Source organism: Malaclemys terrapin, chromosome 3, assembly GCF_027887155.1.
Source record: "Malaclemys terrapin pileata isolate rMalTer1 chromosome 3, rMalTer1.hap1, whole genome shotgun sequence".
Lineage (NCBI taxonomy): Eukaryota > Metazoa > Chordata > Testudines > Emydidae > Malaclemys > Malaclemys terrapin.
In genome coordinates, this window is record NC_071507.1 from 108,958,998 (window position 1) to 108,976,969 (window position 17,972).

The 17,972-nt window shown below is 43.1% G+C and overlaps 2 protein-coding genes across 2 annotated transcripts; both read left to right on the forward strand.

Annotated features, from left to right (window-relative positions):
* Positions 1–1,411: 1,411 nt before the first annotated feature.
* On the forward strand, positions 1,412–2,458 carry LOC128834613 (trace amine-associated receptor 4-like). Its single transcript, XM_054023546.1, has one exon. It carries the CDS (start codon positions 1,415–1,417, stop codon positions 2,456–2,458), a length of 1,044 nt encoding a protein of 347 aa, XP_053879521.1. The 5' UTR covers positions 1,412–1,414.
* A 14,199-nt stretch (positions 2,459–16,657) lies between these two features.
* On the forward strand, positions 16,658–17,689 carry TAAR5 (trace amine associated receptor 5). Its single transcript, XM_054023622.1, has one exon. The coding sequence runs from the start codon at positions 16,658–16,660 to the stop codon at positions 17,687–17,689; it is 1,032 nt and encodes a 343-aa protein (XP_053879597.1).
* Positions 17,690–17,972: the final 283 nt, after the last annotated feature.

The following is a 17,972-nucleotide window of genomic DNA, read 5'->3' on the forward strand; positions in this document are numbered from 1 at the left end:
CTCAGAGTTACGAACATCAGAGTTACAAACTGCCCAGTAACTCACACACCTCGTTTGGAACTAGAAGTACATAATCAGGCAGCAGAGACCCCAAAAAAGGAAATATTGTACAGTAGAGTACTATGTTACATGTAACCTACTAAAAAGAAAGATTAAAAAAAAGGGATTTGACAAGGTAAGGAAATTATTTCTGTGCTTGTTTCATTTAAAATAAGAAGGTTAAAAGCAACATTTTTCTTCTGCAAAGTAAAGTTTCAAAGCTGGATTAAGTCAATATTGACTTGTAAACTTTTGAAAGAACAACCATAATGTTTTGTTCTGAGATACGAACATTTCAGAGTTATGAACAACCTCTGTTCCTGAGGTGTTTGTTAACTGAGATTCTGCTGTATACACTAGGAATTGTGTAGCAGTTTGCTGGCATAAGGAGTAGCATGTAGATGAGAGGGTGCAAACCGTGAGGTGACATATATGGTTTTTTTCTTCTTACACATGTATATTTGTAATAGTAAATACTGGTTAAATAAAAACAGAGTCTAAAATAACAATTATCCATAATAAAGGATTAATACAGTTCACTAAACTGGTGTTGTTTAACCTGTTTTTCAAATCTTTCAATGCTTTGAGGCACAGATTGTTCAGCAAACCCAAATGACTCCTCAGCACGATGCTATTATATTTCTCTTAATCCTAGCCAAGTATGTGTTGAGGGTAAGCTCCTAAATGGACTAATATTACAAAGAGAAACTTGTCTGCAAGTATACACTCAGTGGCCTACTGGCAAGCATGCTAAAATGAGGAGGCTGTCGGTGAGGTTTTGTCACTTTTACCTTGAGGTCTGACCAGCTTCACAAAGTGTTGCATCTTAAAATCTTTATAGCATCAACCATTTTGGGTTTTCTGATGCTGTAATGTCTCTTCTGAACGTATGGTCAGTACCTCCAGGAACAGAGATCTATGATGTGATGGGTAGAACTGTGGAAATCAGGTGAGTGTCATGTGTTTGAGGCTTTCATTTTACAAAACTCTTATGAAGGTGCTTATAGTGTTGAATGTAAACTCCATAGCAAAAATATCCAATATTACTAAGAGTTTTTGAGCACCTTAAGATTCAAAAGAATTTAGGAAATGATTCAGCCCATTTTTTTTTGTTAGCATTGGGCCAAATTCCGCTATCGCTTATACTGGTGTAAGTCTGGAGTAACTTCTCTGAAGTAAATGAGAATTATTCTGAATTGATGTTATTGCAACTGAGAGTAGAATTAGGCCCATTATTTTTAAGTTTAGGTGTTAATCAACTAATCTGAAACACAGGTCTGCAGATGCTGCTACTGTTCATATCACTTTGTTTATTTTATTTTTCCATAGGACTGGCTGTAACTTTTGAAAAAGTTACTGTCGTTAATCCCAAATCATGAATTCATCCAATCTCTGGAGTCCACAGAATGTGGAGTATTGCTTTGACTTTGTTAACAATTCATGTCCTAGAAATGTAAGGTCTACAATCAGTCTTTGGGCAATGTACATCTTCATGGTGGGAGCAATAGTGCTCACAATGGGTGGGAATATGCTTGTGATCATTTCCATTGCTCATTTCAAACAGCTTCACTCTCCAACCAACTTCCTGATCTGCTCCATGGCAACTACTGACTTTTTGCTTAGTTTCATGGTTATGCCCTATAGTATGATCAGGTCTATTGAGTCATGCTGGTATTTTGGAGACCTCTTCTGCAAACTCCATACTTGCTGTGATATAATGCTCTGTACCACCTCTATTTTCCATCTATGTTTTATTTCTATTGACCGTTACTACGCAGTATGTGACCCACTGCATTATGTCACCAAAATAACTATCCCTGTGATAGTATTATTTTTATTAATTAGCTGGTCTGTCCCATTCTTATTTGCCTTTGGCTTAGTTTTCTTAGAGTTGAATATTGAGGGCATTGAAGAATATGTGACTTCTATTGACTGCAGTGGTTTCTGTGCACTCATATTTAACAAGCTCTGGGGTGTGATGGTTTCTCTTATAGCCTTCTTTTTCCCAGGCACAGTGATGGTGGGGATCTATGTCCACATATTTACTGTGGCAAGAAAACATGCAAGACAAATTGCTAAAATCCCCAGTGCAATAAAATGTGTCTCTGCATTGAAAAACAAAATGTCCACAAAAAAAGAGAACAAAGCAACTAAAACTTTAAGTGTAGTCATGGGGGTGTTTGTTTTTTGTTGGCTGCCTTTCTTTATTCTTACAATAGCTGATCCTTTTATTAACTTCTCAACACCTGAAGACTTGTACAATGCCTTCCTCTGGCTGGGATACTTCAATTCTACTTGTAATCCAATCATTTATGGTTTATTTTATTCTTGGTTTCGCAAAGCATTTAAAATGATTGTGGCTGGTACAATCTTCAGATCAGATTCCTCTACTCTTACTTTGTTTCCCACAAATACTTAATTAACCAAGTAGGGCTCTTCTGAATGGATTAGTATGAATAGATGCCTATGCTGTTTCTGGAGATCTTTTAGAACAGTTCACATAGTGCCCTACATATTGACAACATTTACAAGAATCTGCACATGCTTTTGGAGTAACTCATTTGTAGCGTGTCTCTATAGGTATTGTTTAAGGATTAGCATGCTATCTTAGTGACCTGTCTGTCTAGAAGTGAGAGAACAGTCTGGGAAATTATACAGTACATTCTGTCCAGCTATGTTCCTATATACACAGTGATCATTTTGACAACTACTCTACAATGTCATTTCTTTCCAAGTCCTGTATCTAAGCACTAATTTATTATCTAGTTGCCCCTTTTAATAAATGGACTCCCCAACATTGTGGGCCCACTAACTCCACCCTTACTCCAATTGAGAGTATTTTTCTCTAAGGCCTGGTCTACACTACGAGTTTAGGTCGAATTTAGCAGCGTTAAATCGAATTAAGCCTGCACCCATCCACACAATGAAGCCATTTTTGTTGACATAAAGGGCTCTTAAAATCAATATCTGTACTCCTCCCCGACGAGGGGAGTAGCGCTGAAATCGACATTGCTGGTTCGAATTAGGGTTAGTGTGGATGCAATTTGATGGTATTGGCCTCCGGGAGCTATCCCACAGTGCACCATTGTGACCACTCTGGACAGCAATCTGAACTCGGATGCACTGGCCAGGCAGACAGGAAAAGCCCCGCGAACTTGTGAATTTCATTTCCTGTTTGTCTAATGTGGACAGCTGATCAGCATAGGTGACCATGCAGAGCTCATCAGTACAGGTAACCATGTAATCCCAGAATCAAAAAAGAGCTCCAGCATGGACCATACGGGATGTACTGGACCTGATTGCTGGATGGGGTGATGAATCCGTGTTATCAAAACTCCATTCCAAAAGACGGAATGCCAAAACATTTGAAAAAATCTCCAAGGCCATGATGGACAGAGGCCGCAACAGGGACTCAACATAGTGCCGCGTGAAACTTAAGGAGCTGAGACAAGCGTACCAGAAAGCCAAAGAATCAAACGGACGCTCCGGGACAGAGCTGCAGACAAGCCACTTCTACACTGAGCTGCAGGCAATTCTAGGGGGAGCCGCCACCACTACCCCACCGACAGCCAGGATCTTTTTCTCACCCTGACTGAAATACCCTCCCAAGGCGGTATCCCAGACCATGAAGCCGTAGAAGGGACCTCTGGTGAGTGTACCTTTGTAAATCTAAAACATGGTTTAAAAGCAAGTGTTTTTTAATGATTAATTTGCCCCGAGGACTTGGGATGCATTCGTGGCCAGTACAGCTACTGGAAAAGTCTGTTAACGTGTCTGGGGATGGAGCGGAAATCCTCCAGGGATATCTTCATGAAGCTCTCCTGGAGGTACTCTAAAAGCCTTTGCAGAAGGTTTCTGAGAGCAGCCTTATTCCATCCTCCATGGTAGGACACTTTACCACGCCATGCTAGTAGCAAGTAATCTGGTATCATTGCATGCCTGGCATCATATGGTCCCGGTGTTTGCTGGCATTCAAGCAACATCCGTTCTTTATTTCTCTGTGTTATCCTTAGGAGAGTGATATCGTTCATGGTAACCTGGTTGAAATACGGGAATTTAATTAAGGGGACCTTCATAGGTGGCTGTTTCTACTGGGCTGTTTGCCTGTGGGTGAAAAGAAATCCTTCCCGCAGTTAGCAAAGCGGTGGGGGAGGGGGCCATTGGCGCTGAGCTGTTCGCGTTTGGCTAGCAGGGATCTTCCCTGATACCAGCCACGCGGTTGGGGAAGGGTTAAAGCGATCATCGCAGAGAAAAGATGCGGGCGGGGGGTATTAGTTTGGTTTCTGCTGCTGCACGTTAACACGAAAACTGCAGCCCTAAATGGACAACTCAACGGGCTTTGCTTGGTATGGGAAAGGAGGGTGCTGCTGTTATGAAGGTTGCAGAAGCCAAAAGACTATGGTTTACCATGGCTGTCTGCAAGCCGAATTCTGTTGCCCGGCGTGTTTGATCTCTAACACCAAAGCCGCAGGCACTCAATATAAGATGCAAAAAATGACCTTGTACCGAAATCACATGAGCTATGTAATGTGAATAGTGTTGTTCACCGTGAAAGAGTATACCCATTGTTCTGTAAAATGTATCTTTTTAAATACTTCTCTACCTTTTTTTCCTCTCACAGCTGGAAATGTTTCAAGCCTCCCTCCTCCGTCCCAAAGGCTATCTCAGATAAGGCGGCCAAAAAAAGGCATGCACGATGAAATGTTCTCTGAGCTCATGCAGGCGTCCCACACTGAAAGAGCTCAGCAGAAAGTGTGGAGGGACACAATAGCACAGGACAAGAAAGCGGCCAGTGAACGTGAGGAGAGGTGGTGGCAGGAAGATCAGAGGAGGCAGGATGCAATGCTGGGGCTACTGTTGGAACAAACGGACATGATCCGGCATCTGGTTGAGGTTCAGGAATGTCAGCTGGAGAGACTGCCACTGCAGCTCCTGTTTAACTGCCCTCCCTCCTCCCCAAGTTCCATGCCTCCTCACCCAGACACCCAAGAACGTGGGACGGGGGAGGCTCTGGGCACCCAACACTCCACCCCAGAGGACAGAAGGCTGTCATTCAACAAGTATGGAAGTGGCCTTTTCATTCCCTCCTCCTCTCCTCCCACACCCCACCCAGGCTACCTTGTGAGTTATCTCCCTATTTTTATAATCAATTAATAAAGAATACATGGTTTTTAAATGACAGTGACTTTATTTCCAAGCTGTGATCAAAGGGGGGAGGGAGGTTGGCTTACAGGGAATTAGAGTCAACCAAGGGGGTGGGTTTTCATCAAGGAGAAACAAATAGAACTGTCACACGGTATCCTGGCCAGTCATGAAACTGTTTTTCAAAGCTTTTCTGATGTGCAGTGCTTCCTGATGTGCTCTTCTAATCGCCCTGGTGTCTGGCTGTGCGTAATCAGCGGCCAGGCAATTTGCCTCAACCTCCCACCCCGCCATAAACGTATCCCCTTACTCTCACAGAGATTGTGGCACACACAGCAAGCAGCAATAACAATGGGGATATTGGTTTCGCTGAGGTCTGAGCGAGTCAGTAAACTGCTCCAGCGACCCTTCAAACGTCCAAATGCACATTCTACCACCATTGTGCATTTGCTCAGCCTATAGTTGAACAGCTCCTTACTACTGTCCAGGGTGCCTGTGTATGGCTTCATGAGCCAGGGCATTAAGGGGTAGGCTGGGTCCCCAAGGATAACTATTGGCATTTCAACATCCCCAACAGTTATTTTCTGGTCTGGGAAGTAAATCCCTTCCTGCAGCCATTTAAACAGACCAGAGTTCCTGAAGACGCAAGCATCATGAACCTTTCCTGGCCATCCCACGTTGATGTTGGTGAAATGTCCCTTGTGATCCGCCAGTGCTTGCAGCACCATTGAAAAGTACCCCTTGCAGTTTACTGGCTGCCTTGGTGGTCCGGTCCCAAGATAGGGATATGGGTTCCGTCTATCGCCCCACCACATTTAGGGAATCCCAATGCAGCAAAGCCATCTACTATGACTTCCACATTTCCCAGAGTCACTACCTTTGATAGCAGTAGCTCAGTGATTGTGTTGGCTACTTGCATGACAGCAACCCCCACAGTAGATTTGCCCACTTCAAATTGATTCCCGACTGACCGGTAGCTGTCTGGCATTGCAAGCTTCCAGAGGGCTATCGCCACTCACGTGTGAACTGTGAGAGCTGCTCTCATCCTGGTATTCTGGCGCTTCAGGGCAGGGGAAAGCAAGTCACAAAGTTCCATGAAAGTGCCCTTACACATGCGAAAGTTTCGGAGCCACTGGGAATCATCCCAGACCTGCAACACTATGCGATCCCACCAGTCTGTGCTTGTTTCCCGGGCCCAGAATCAGCGTTCCACGGCATGAACCTGCCCCATTAACACCATGATGTCCACATTGCCCGCACTTTGAGAGAAGTCTGTGTCCATGTCCTCATCACTCTCGTCACCGTGCTGCCGTCGCCTCCTGGCCTGGTTTTTCAGCTTCTGGTTCTGCATAAACTGCACGATAATACATGAGGTGTTTACAGTGCTCATAACTGCTGCGGTGAGCTGAACAGGCTCCATGCTTGCCGTGCTATGGCGTCTGCTCGAGCAACCAAGGGAAAAGGGCCTGAAATGATTGTCTGCCGTTGCTTTCACGGAGGGAGGGTTGACTGACGACATTTACCCATAACCACCCAGGACAAATTTTTGGGAGCATTGGGAGCTGAACCCAGAATTCCAATGGGCAGCGGGGACTGCGGGAATTGTGGGATAGCTACTCCAGTGCACCGCTCGGAATGTCGACACTTGCCACGATACTATGGACACACACCGCCGAATTAATGTGCTTAGTGTGGATGCATGCACTCTACTTTATACAATCTGTTCCCAAAAATCGACTTCTGTAAAATCAGAGTAATTTCGTAGTGTAGACATATCCTAATTCTCAGCATGTATAAGGATAACAGAACTAAGCCCAAAATGTTTTCTCTGACTGAATAACTGATCTTTGTCTACATGCAAGCTACACAAGCCAGTCTCATACACACCAATCAATGAGTAATTAAGTCTCTAGCGGGAAAGTGTTCTGAATGTTTGTTGATTCAGTGTTCGGTTTGGGTTGTAGCTGCTGCACTTGAGAAATCACCTCTGTCTCTATGCATTACCAAAGTAACTGAGATCAGCTGAGAACCTTAGCAGTCCCAATGAATATGTTGGAGCTCAGAGGATACCAGGGGATGTTGTGAAAGGCCAAAAGTATAATTGGGTTCATAAAAAGAACTAGATATGTTCTTAGGGGCCTGGGTCCATCCATGGCTATTAGCCAGGATGGGCAGGGATGCAACATTCTGCTCTGAGGGTCCCTAGCCTCTGTTTGCCACAAGATGGGAGTGGACAACAGGGGATGGCTCACTTGATGATTATCTGTTCTGTTCATACCCTCTGAAGCACCTGAAATTGGCCACTCTTGGAAGACCAGATACAGAACTAGATGGATCATTGGTCTGACACAGTATGGCTGCATTTTTGAAAGAGGGCAGATGGTGGTGCCTAAGTTTGTTCTCTTTTACGGTCCAATCCAAACTCCACCTCTTTATGCTGGCTTCTGTCAGCAGGACAAAGAAGACAAAGAAGACCTTTTGTGGTGAAGGGCTAGCGCTAGTTCATATTTACCATACTAATTTTGTACTGCTTATGAAACTATGTTCATCCAGAGACAACAATGATAAGATGAAGTTTAGACACTGGGAATAAATAAAAAACTAATAAAATGTCTTATATATAATGCCCTACTTAATTTTCAATAGTGGAGACATTGCAGATCCCGCAATATTAGGCTTCCCCTACAATTTTGTCAGACCTCAGGAGTCCTGGGCTGCTGACAGCTGGGGCTCTCCCTGTCAGTCCCCGGCGGCTGGTGGCTGGGTCTTCCACTTTCAGCTCCCTGCATTGCAGGGCGCCTGGAAGAGCCTTTCTCCAGAAGATCCCTTTCTTTTCCCTGCTGCCTCCTAACATGCCCCCTGACCCTAGGCAGCCAAGAAGGAGTGAAGTGAGCCTGGTTATACTGGCCTTTACTCCCCAGGGAATTCTGCACCAAAAAATTAAAAATTCTGCGCACAATATTTTAAAATTCTGCAAAATTCTGCAAATTTTATTTGTCAATAAATAATGTGGAGACTCCAGCATGGCAGTGGGGAGCACATGCCACTGGCTACATGGAAGTGGGAGATCACCCTTCAGCCCCACCCTCCACCCAGGACATGGACCTGATGGTGAGGCTGTACCTGACCCCGAAATAATGCAAGGGCTGGGCCTGCCACTGTAACACCCCAGGGTCCTGTCCCTATCTGCTAGGTATACCAAGTGTAGGCAGACAGGCAGGATTCAAGTGTGGAGAGGCTTAGTGTGGGGGGATCAAGGTGTGGGGTAATCTGGGTGTGGGTAGCTCAGTGGGGGAATCCAGATGTGGGGGGATCTGGATGCACAGGGGCTCATGGTGGGGAGTCTGAGTGCGGAGTGCAGGGGCAATGGGACAGGTTGGGCAGATGGGGGAGCAGCTCCCAGTACAGTGACCCCTCTCCCGGTGGCTGAGGAGAGATGAGGCAGGAAGCAGGGTAGAGGGGTTTGGAGACAGGACAGTTTTCTGGAGTTGGATTTGACTCGGGTCTGGCTGTTTTGTGTAGGAGAAGTGCACTCCTCCCCCTCCCCCAGCCTAGCTGGGAATAGGAGCTGAGCCCATTGCAGAGTAGGAGCCACTGGCTGTGGCTGGGAAGGGCCAGGTGTGGGAGGTGTGGGGCTCAGCAGAGGGCTTGGTGGGGGGGATTCTGGTGCGGGGGGGGAGACACCAGTAGGGGTCTGGATGCATGGGGGATTGGTGGACGGGGGAGGGGGGCGGCTGACCTAGCCCCTGGCCCACTCTCCACCACAGTGATTTGCTGCACCACCAGCTGCTCCAGGTGCCCAAAACCATGTGTCCATGCTTAGGGGAGAGACACATGACTGCTCTTGTGGCTTCCATTTGCTTCCCCATCAGAAAGTAATTTTTCTGCAGGGAAGCAAATAAATCTGTGGGGGACACGAATTCTGCATGTGCGCATTGGTGCAGAATCCCCCCAGGAGTAATACTTAGACATAAAGGGCTTGATTAGAGATTGGAGCCACAGAGAACTGGCTGTAGCTCCCTGATCTGAAGTTGCAAGTTATTTCTGCACAGTGATATTAAGCCAGTGGAGAACTGGACATAAAATATCATTATCCCAGCCCACATTGGACCTTCCCTCTCCTTATGCTGGGCACTTTGGGGTGGGAGCAGTTGATGCAGGAGGCAGCTGTGCTACTCCTGCCAAATTTATGCCAAGGCAAAATTTCCTTGTTTAAAGGGAACTCTAGGCTGGCCACCTCCAGAGGCTTTAAGGCCACTTTGTGCTGCTTACACTTATGGAAGTCAAAGCAGACTGGAGAAGCTGGTCTTTCAGTCCTTGTTATTCAGAAAGTCTACCATTTTGCCTTTAATGTGCCATGCCTCTCAGCATGTTAGTGGCTTCTTTTTCCCAGTTTAAAAGTGACTTTTTAAAATAATTTCAGTATTTAGTTTTGCTATGGAGTGCGATTTCACAGGTGCTTAAAAATGTTTTTTAAAAACTTGAACACTGAGCAGGACATCAGAGAGAGCTCAGGGAATAGACCTATAGAAGCTGTTTTTGTCTGAGGATTCCCATGTGAGATTCATGTTCAGTCAGCCGCAAAATGCAGAAAAACAGCAAAGGGAATGAGTGAGCTCTGGGGAGAGGATATAACGGGTGTCTCATTAACAAACAGTCTTTTTGCAGAGTTTACATGATCTTAAACACCCACAATTAGTGTGACTCTTCTTAAGAATTTTTTGACTAAAACTGTTTCACATAGAACTCTTTGATAAATTTTGGCTCCCAAATAATGGACAGAATGTGTACTTTCTTATTATACAGTAAGGTCTTGAGTCCCAGGAATTGCCTGCAAAAGAAAGAGAACGCTGCATGACAATCTCTCTCCCGTATCTTTTCTATTTCCTCTGCTGGTCAGATTTCCGCAGTGTTCGTCGAGCTGGTTGCATCCACAGCTAACAGGCAAAGCCAGTGCACTACTAGCTCCTCCACTCCCCGCTTGGAGATTGTATTTTAAAATAGTGCTCTTTAAACATACACGACTAAATCATCAGCAGAGGATGTATTGAAAGTGCTAGCAAAAATGCCTGTGGATGCAACGCACGCACAACCTCTCCCCCCAACATCATTTGCTCAATTAAGTGGGCATTTGCATACATCAGGTGACGGCAGATCCATGGGCATGATATTGCAAAAACTGAGTAATGTTCGGTTAGGTATTTTGCATGTGTGCAGATTTTTGTGGGCTCAGCAGCTGAGTCACTCTTTGAAAAACTGACACAAAATGTGCCATATTGACTGCACTGGAAATCAGTTGCCTCTGTTTGCTCAAACAAATAAAAGATATATATATAAGAAATGTGTAGACCACGTCTCGCCTTTTCCAGAACATAATGCGCAACTCCGCTTTTTTTGTGAAAACCTTCTGTCATAAATATAAAGGGAAGGGAAACAACCTTTATGTAAAATCCCTCTTAGCCAGAGTTACAGAATCACTTTACCTGTAAGGGGTTAAGAAGCTCAAATAACCTGGTTGGTACCTGACCAAAAGGGCCAATAAGGAAAAAAGATACTTTCAAATCTGGGGGGGACGGGGCAGAGGTTTTGTTTGTGCTCTCTTTGTTTGTTCCCTCTCTGACTAGAGAGAGAGACCAAGCAGATAGACCATCTCTTGAAAAGATACCTGAAATGATATATCTAAAATTACAGAAATTGTAAGTAAAGGCAAGGAAATGCATTAGATTATCTTTTGGTTTAGCTTATGAATTTTCTCTATGCTAAGAGGGAGTTTTATTCCTGTTTTGTTTTGTTTATTTTTGTAACTTTGACGCTAAGCCTAGAGGGGAATCCTCTGTGTTTTAAATCTTTTTATTTACCCTGTAAAGTTACCTTCCATTCTGATTTTGCAAGTGTGATTCTTTTACTTTTTTTTTAAATAAAATTCTTCTTTTAAGAACCTGATTGATTTCCAGTGTCCTAAAAACCAAGGGGTTTTGTCTGTGCTCACTTTGTAACCTACTGGTTAGTAAATTATTCTCAAGCCTCCCCAGGAAAGGGGGTCAAGGAGCTTGGGAGAATATTTTGGGGAAACAGGGACTCCAAGTGGCCCCTTTTCCTGGATTTTTGTTGAAATCACTTGGTGGTGGCAGCAATATTGTCCAAAAACAAGGAAAGGATTGTGCCTTGGGGAAGTATTAACCTAAGCTGGTAGAAACAGGCATAGGGGGTCTTTCATGCGGGTCCCCAAATCTGTACCCCAGAGTTCAGTGTGGGGAGGGAACCCTGACACCGTCTCTCATTGATTAGATGGTTTCTTGTCACATGGCTGGGAAGCAGAAAGAGAAAGAAATAAAAGGGGGGGGGAAACCCAAATGTATAATGGTGAAGTGGATAATTGAAGTTGCTTTGGACAGTTAAGACCTGTCTATAGTTTTGATATTTGCTACCTAAATACAATGGTGATGAAAACTTTAGAAATATCATAATTAGATAATGTGAGGGATTGCGAGCCACAAAACCAGGCCCATGGGCCCCCAGCCAGTATGCAAATTATGGTCACCACCTACCAGCTTACCAAAGCAGTTGAGAAGAGGGCCAGCCAAGCTCTAGCTCACAAAATCCCCACCCACAATGCTTCTAAACTGGGGGAATCATCTAGCCCCTCTGATTGGCTGGGAAGCAATACTTAAACCAGAAAGAGGCACAGGAAGCTGTCTAAGCAACTAGATGATTCCCTGGCTGGCTCATATTATGCACACTGCCTACTTGCCTGACTCCTAAGCCCTGCCTTCCTGCCTGTTTCTGAAGCCCCACATTCCCTCACAACTTCCAACCACCAGCCTGGTAGATTGGGAAGGCTACAGTCCTGAAGAGTGCTTCTGGGAACAGGCAAGAAAGTCCAGGCTCCTCACCTGGTAAATGCTTTCCACAAAAAACACTATGGAAAGCCCAGACCACTACCCACATATTTGAAGAGGAGGGGGGTGATGTAAGAGTTTGCAAGCCTCAAACCCCGGTGTTCAGACCATGGCCGCCATCCAGCAGCTCATCTGAACCAGTGGAGAAGAAGTCCGGCCAAGCTCTAGCTCACAAAGGCCTTATCCACAAAACTCATTATTGGGGGAGTCATCCAGCCCCACTGATTGACTGGCTTGCACTATGTAAACCATAAATAGGCCCAGGAAGTTGTCTGAGAAACTAGGTGAATCCCTGGATGGCTGCTACAATGGACTCTGTATACTTGCCTGATTCCTAAGCCCTGCTGTCCACCCTGGTTATGGTTCTTGCCCTTCTTAACCCATTCCCCCATCTGTTCCTGGTTCTTTCTTTTCTGCCTTGCTCACCATTCCTGCTTCTACATCTTACCCTGACACTGACTCTGACTTCAATCCCTGGCTTGACTCCTCACTCTGACTCCAGTTCTGACCTTTGGTTTGACTCCTGACCCATCTCTGGATCTGACCTTTGGGTTCGCATCTGACTCTGATCAAGTTGCCAGATGCCTGACTAACCATTAGACATAACTGCCCATGCCGTTGTCCCTACAGATAGATATATACTTAGATAGAGAGGATTATTATTCTGATGTAGATACATTCATACTTGGAATTGGAAAGAGACCTTGAATTCATTTTATATTAAAACGTAGAAGAATATGAAGATAGTGAAGATGATGAAACAACAAAGACAGATAGATACTATATTAGTAATCTGATGAGCTATTCAATGCCCATAAAAACCTTTGATATTCTAAACATAATATCTCTCTCTCTCTCTCTCTCTCTTTCTCTCTCTCTGTATATATGTCCAGTGTTTGGAATTGACATGGCAGCAACCTTTTTCTCTGGCAGTTGGTAAAGCTATGAAAAAAATCACCATTTTTTCATTTTGAATTTTTTTATATAGGGTAGAAATTTTCATGTTGCAAAAACACAAATGGAAAACTTCAAATGCCATTGGAAAAATTGTCCAAGGCCTTGCCCTTATAGTCTGTATGAAGAAAGATTTTGGGAAGTTTTTTTCCACTCAAGGTAGAGGACTTAGTATCAATTCTTGAGATCTGCCATGGGGTGTGTTCCAGTTTAGAAAGATAAGAACAGGCTCCAACTTCAGCATAATCCCCTCTTAAAGATCCATATAAAAGGTGTGCCTCCCACTTTTACCATGGCAATCTTTCTGCGGGACCTCCACACTTTCTTTCGCATTTTTGTTTGCTCTGCTACACGCTGCATTTGGAAAACACTTGGCAGAAGCCGAGGGAATGAGAGGCAAGGGAACATCAAGGGAGTGGGAAATGGGAGTGTGATGTTGTCTAATTAAAATATAACCATGCAAATTATTATTCCTACCACTGTTATGTAATTGCAACGAATCTTATACAAAGTGTGACACATGGCCAGAAAGGGTTAAGCATCCTGCAGGCTAACTGACCCAGGGTCAACCTGTAGAGACATGTTAGAAATGGTAATTAGGGCCATTCCATGGTAGATAGGCTAGAACTTTGAAGTGCAAACCTGTATTGTTAGAGAATTAGAGGTGATACTAATTGTGAGTGTTTACTTATATCTTAAATGCTAGTCATAAACAGACACTTCCTGTCTGTCACTATAGCTATTGATTCAGAGATCAACAGGGAATATTAACATTTACATGAATCTTGGGTGAAATAATGTCATTGTCTATATGTCAGTTAAAGTTTGTGATAGACTGCCTAATGGATAAATTGCCTTATGTAAATCCATGTAATTAATTACTGGCAACGCTTAGGAAATGAATCTACTTCAAAAGTCCCCATTATTGCCTATTGTTCAACGAAGAACTCTGAACTGTCACAAGAAGACCTGAAACTGTATAAAGATGTTTGGGTCCCAATCCTTTTTATCTCAGGTCTGCTTGGTGCTTCATGAAGGGGAAGCTTAAGCCACAAGTCTGAGATCCCAGTCCTGACTGGACCACCCTAAATATAAACATTGGACTATAACCTATGAACTAAGTCTGAAAGAACTCTTTGAATCTACAAAGCTCACCATCTCTGCTATGAATCTGAATCTCAAGAATTGTACTCATGTCTGTATATATACTGATCTTTTAACCAATACTCTCTTTTCTTTTTTAATAAATTTTAGTTTAGTTCATAAGAATTGGCTGTAAGCATGTATTTGGGCAAGATCTGGAATATTCATTTAACCTGGGAGGTAATGTGTCCGATCCTTTGGGATTGATAGAACTTTTTTATGAAGATTTTCAGTGATCCTCATCATATTTGACTTGGGTATCTGGGTGGAGGCCTGAGGCTGGGTTGCTTTAAGGGAACTGTGTTGTTGGCTTCTGGGTAATCAGTGAGGTATTATAGAGGCTGTTTTGTGCTGGCTTGGTAAATCTAAGTATTGGAATATCCACCAGCTTTGGGGATTGTCTGCCCCATTATTTGCACTTCAGACTAATTGAGTGACCTCAGTTGGCTCCCCTGGGACGCTGGTCACAATGGATTCTGGTGAGGAAAGGCCATGGGCAACTGAAGGCTTGTTAGTGAGGGGACCAGAAGTAGGGAGGAAGTGTGGCAAAGGGCAAAGATCTTGTTTAGGGAGCACATAAAGAACCTAGAGCTGCAGGTCAAGGCAGCAGATATTGTGAGGAGAGTCCAGGTGAGAAAGGATATTTTCAGGGAGTCTGTAAAAGATTTGTGGGTAGTCAGAAGGTTTTTGAATTTGAGATCAAAAAAGGAGGGAGGAATTTGTGGCTATGAAGGGTTTAATCTGGGAGCCAGGAGCCTGTTTTAAAATTCACAGCAAGTCTATTGGGAGGGAAGGTTGTAATAATCACCTTTTCTGGGTGATGAGAAAATCTTAGTTAGTCAGGAACTTCTTATGGGATTGGGGGCAGGATAGGCTCTCACAATGAAATATGGAAGATCATGGGGTGTTGTGATTTCTTGCTTGGTTTTTGAGGTAAAAGGGATGGACATTGGGAGCCTATTACCATGTGGTAGAGGAAAAGTCAAAGGAGGGCTGGAATCTGCAGAAATGAGTGGGGATGGAGAGATGTTACAAGAAGACATGGTCGTGAGCTACTAGAACCCTTCCAAGTGAAAGCCATAGGCAATGAGGTTAATGGGCATCCTCTGAAAGGGGTTGATAGATTCTATGGGCAAGTGAGCATGAGTGTGTTTAAGACTCATTGTTCTTTAAAACAAGTGACGTTCTGTTGTACAAATAATGCTTTGTGCATTCCCTCAGGCATGTTATTCATCTGAGGGACCCATCTCTCCATCTGGATTATATAAAGAGTTGATTAATCTCACCTCTCCCAAGTATGCCAATGGATACATCATTAGAAGAGGGATCCACTCACTGTAATATAGATCACATGAGACAACAATAGGTGATTCTATTTTACTGTAAGTACCACTGATTTATAAGCATAGTTTTATAATTATATTTTATTTCAGTTAAGAGAGATCCAGCATCATTGTGTGTGTGTTTGTTCAGAAATTAACTTCCTTCACTAATTCTGGCTGCAAACTTAGTGATTATTAAAACATGAAATAAAATAAAGGAAAATATATACTTAAGTATATCTGTCTAAATGTAACTTTCAAGGAACATAATTAATATGTGTTTAAAATCATATTGGTTAATTATTTGATTCGTTAAAAATACTCATTGAAAATTCTCATGTGTACGTCTATATTTATTATGGTTAATTTTCCTGTTGAATAAGGAGTTACATAGCAACGACATGGGAGAAAAGAAGCGATAGTGTTTTAGGAAGTCTGTTAGTCATTACAATTGGTTAGTTGAATGTGGAATTTTCAGTCTTATACTGGTTTTCTAGATTCATCTCTGTAACTGGAAGTATACAAAAATGAGCAATTTGCCCTTTTGTATTTTCCATCTGCAATATGGCATGGCTTTTTTGTAAGAAAAGATAATTTGTCCATAAGAAACAAACACAGTTTCTAGTCAGTCTCACAATAAAAATAATTATTTTCATTACTGATTGCAAACTTCTCAAAAAATTAATTGAAGGAAAACATCACTGCTGGTGGAAATTCACAAGAACTAATTCATTATTATATAGGGTCAGCTATAAAGACCTTTTCACACACCCCAGCTTCCAGAGAATTGTACTCAATATACTTCCATGACAGAATGTTTACTCAATCTCCCTTTTGGTTTAATTTGCTATATTTCCTTCATTTATTCCAAGCAGTTGCATAAATAAATGTTTTTGACTGAGAAAGTAAATGGAAAATATATATGAAAAACTACGCCTTAAAAAGTTATAGGAAAATTCATCAAAGAACTGGCCTTTTTCATTTGAAAGATAGAAACTCTCCAATGTATTCATGAACATCTGGTTTTCTTTACCTCCTACCTTATTTTTTATTCTTTTTCACATAGAAGATAAAGTGTCTGGATCCCCATTAAAAGCTGAGTCATTTATTGGAAGTGTGGAAGAGCTGGAGAAGGTGTAGACAGCTGGTAAGGAAAAAATGAACTCTGTCCAGAAGCCCGGTGCTAATGAAGTGGTGTCCACTCCACTGTGCTATGAAGTGAATGGTTCCTGCTCCAGAACGCTTCATTCCTTTGGCATCCAGCTGGCCATCTACATGGCCTGTGCCATGGGCATGCTGCTCACAGTACTGGGGAACCTGATGGTGGTGATTGCAGTCTCCCACTTCAATACCCTACATACCCCCACCAACTTCTTACTACTCTCCCTGGCCCTTGCAGATCTCCTCCTGGGGATAACGGTGCTGCCCTTCAGCACTATCCGATCTGTGGAGAGCTGCTGGTATTTTGGAGATGACTTTTGTAGGCTGCATACCTTTCTGGACACTGTCTTTTGTTTGACCTCCATATTTCATCTGTGTTTTATTTCCATTGATCGTCACTATGCTATCTGTGATCCTTTGCTCTACCCCACTAAGTTTACTATAAGAGTGGCATGCATATATATAGTGATAGGGTGGGGGGTACCCGTGATTTATACTTTTGTCTTGCTCTATACCGATGCAATTGAAGAAGGGTTGGGCCATTTCTTACAAGACATGCCCTGTGTTGGTAGATGTCAGCTGCTGTTCAACAAACTTTGGGGCTGGTTGAACTTCCCTCTCTTTTTCTTCCCTTGCCTCATAATGATAACTTTGTATGTGAAAATATTTATTGTGGCAAACAGACAAGTTAGACAGATAAGCAGCATGAACAAGAGTGCTGGATCTGGGCTACACTTAGGAGCATCAAAGAGGGAAAGAAAGGCAGCTAAAACACTCGGTATAGCTGTAGGAATCTACCTCCTGTGCTGGCTGCCCTTTACTATAGACACTCTGGTAGACTGTCTTCTAAATTTCATTACCCCACCGGTTCTCTTTGATATCCTAATCTGGTTTGCTTACTTTAATTCAGCCTGCAATCCCTTGATTTATGTGTTTTCCTACCGTTGGTTCAGGAAGGCAGTGAAACTAATTTTAACTCGCAACATGTTTGGTTCCGGGACATCTACCGTAGACTTGTACCAGGAATGACCAGAACTTTTAGATAACGCTGTATGTGAAAATAGCTCACAACCATAAATATGGCCTCAAGGAGGAGACCCTTTCCTTTTAGTTATGTATTAAAGTGGAAAGTAATGAAAAGCAATACTGAGAACATGATAAGAAATAAAAACTCTGGGATAGGATACTGACAGATTATTTCTGCCCAATGGAAAGATGAGCTTTTCAAAGCAACCAACAGAGTTGGGAGGCCCAATTCCTGTCAATTTTATTTAGGCAGCTTTGAAAATCTGAACCGAAATCCTGAAAGACA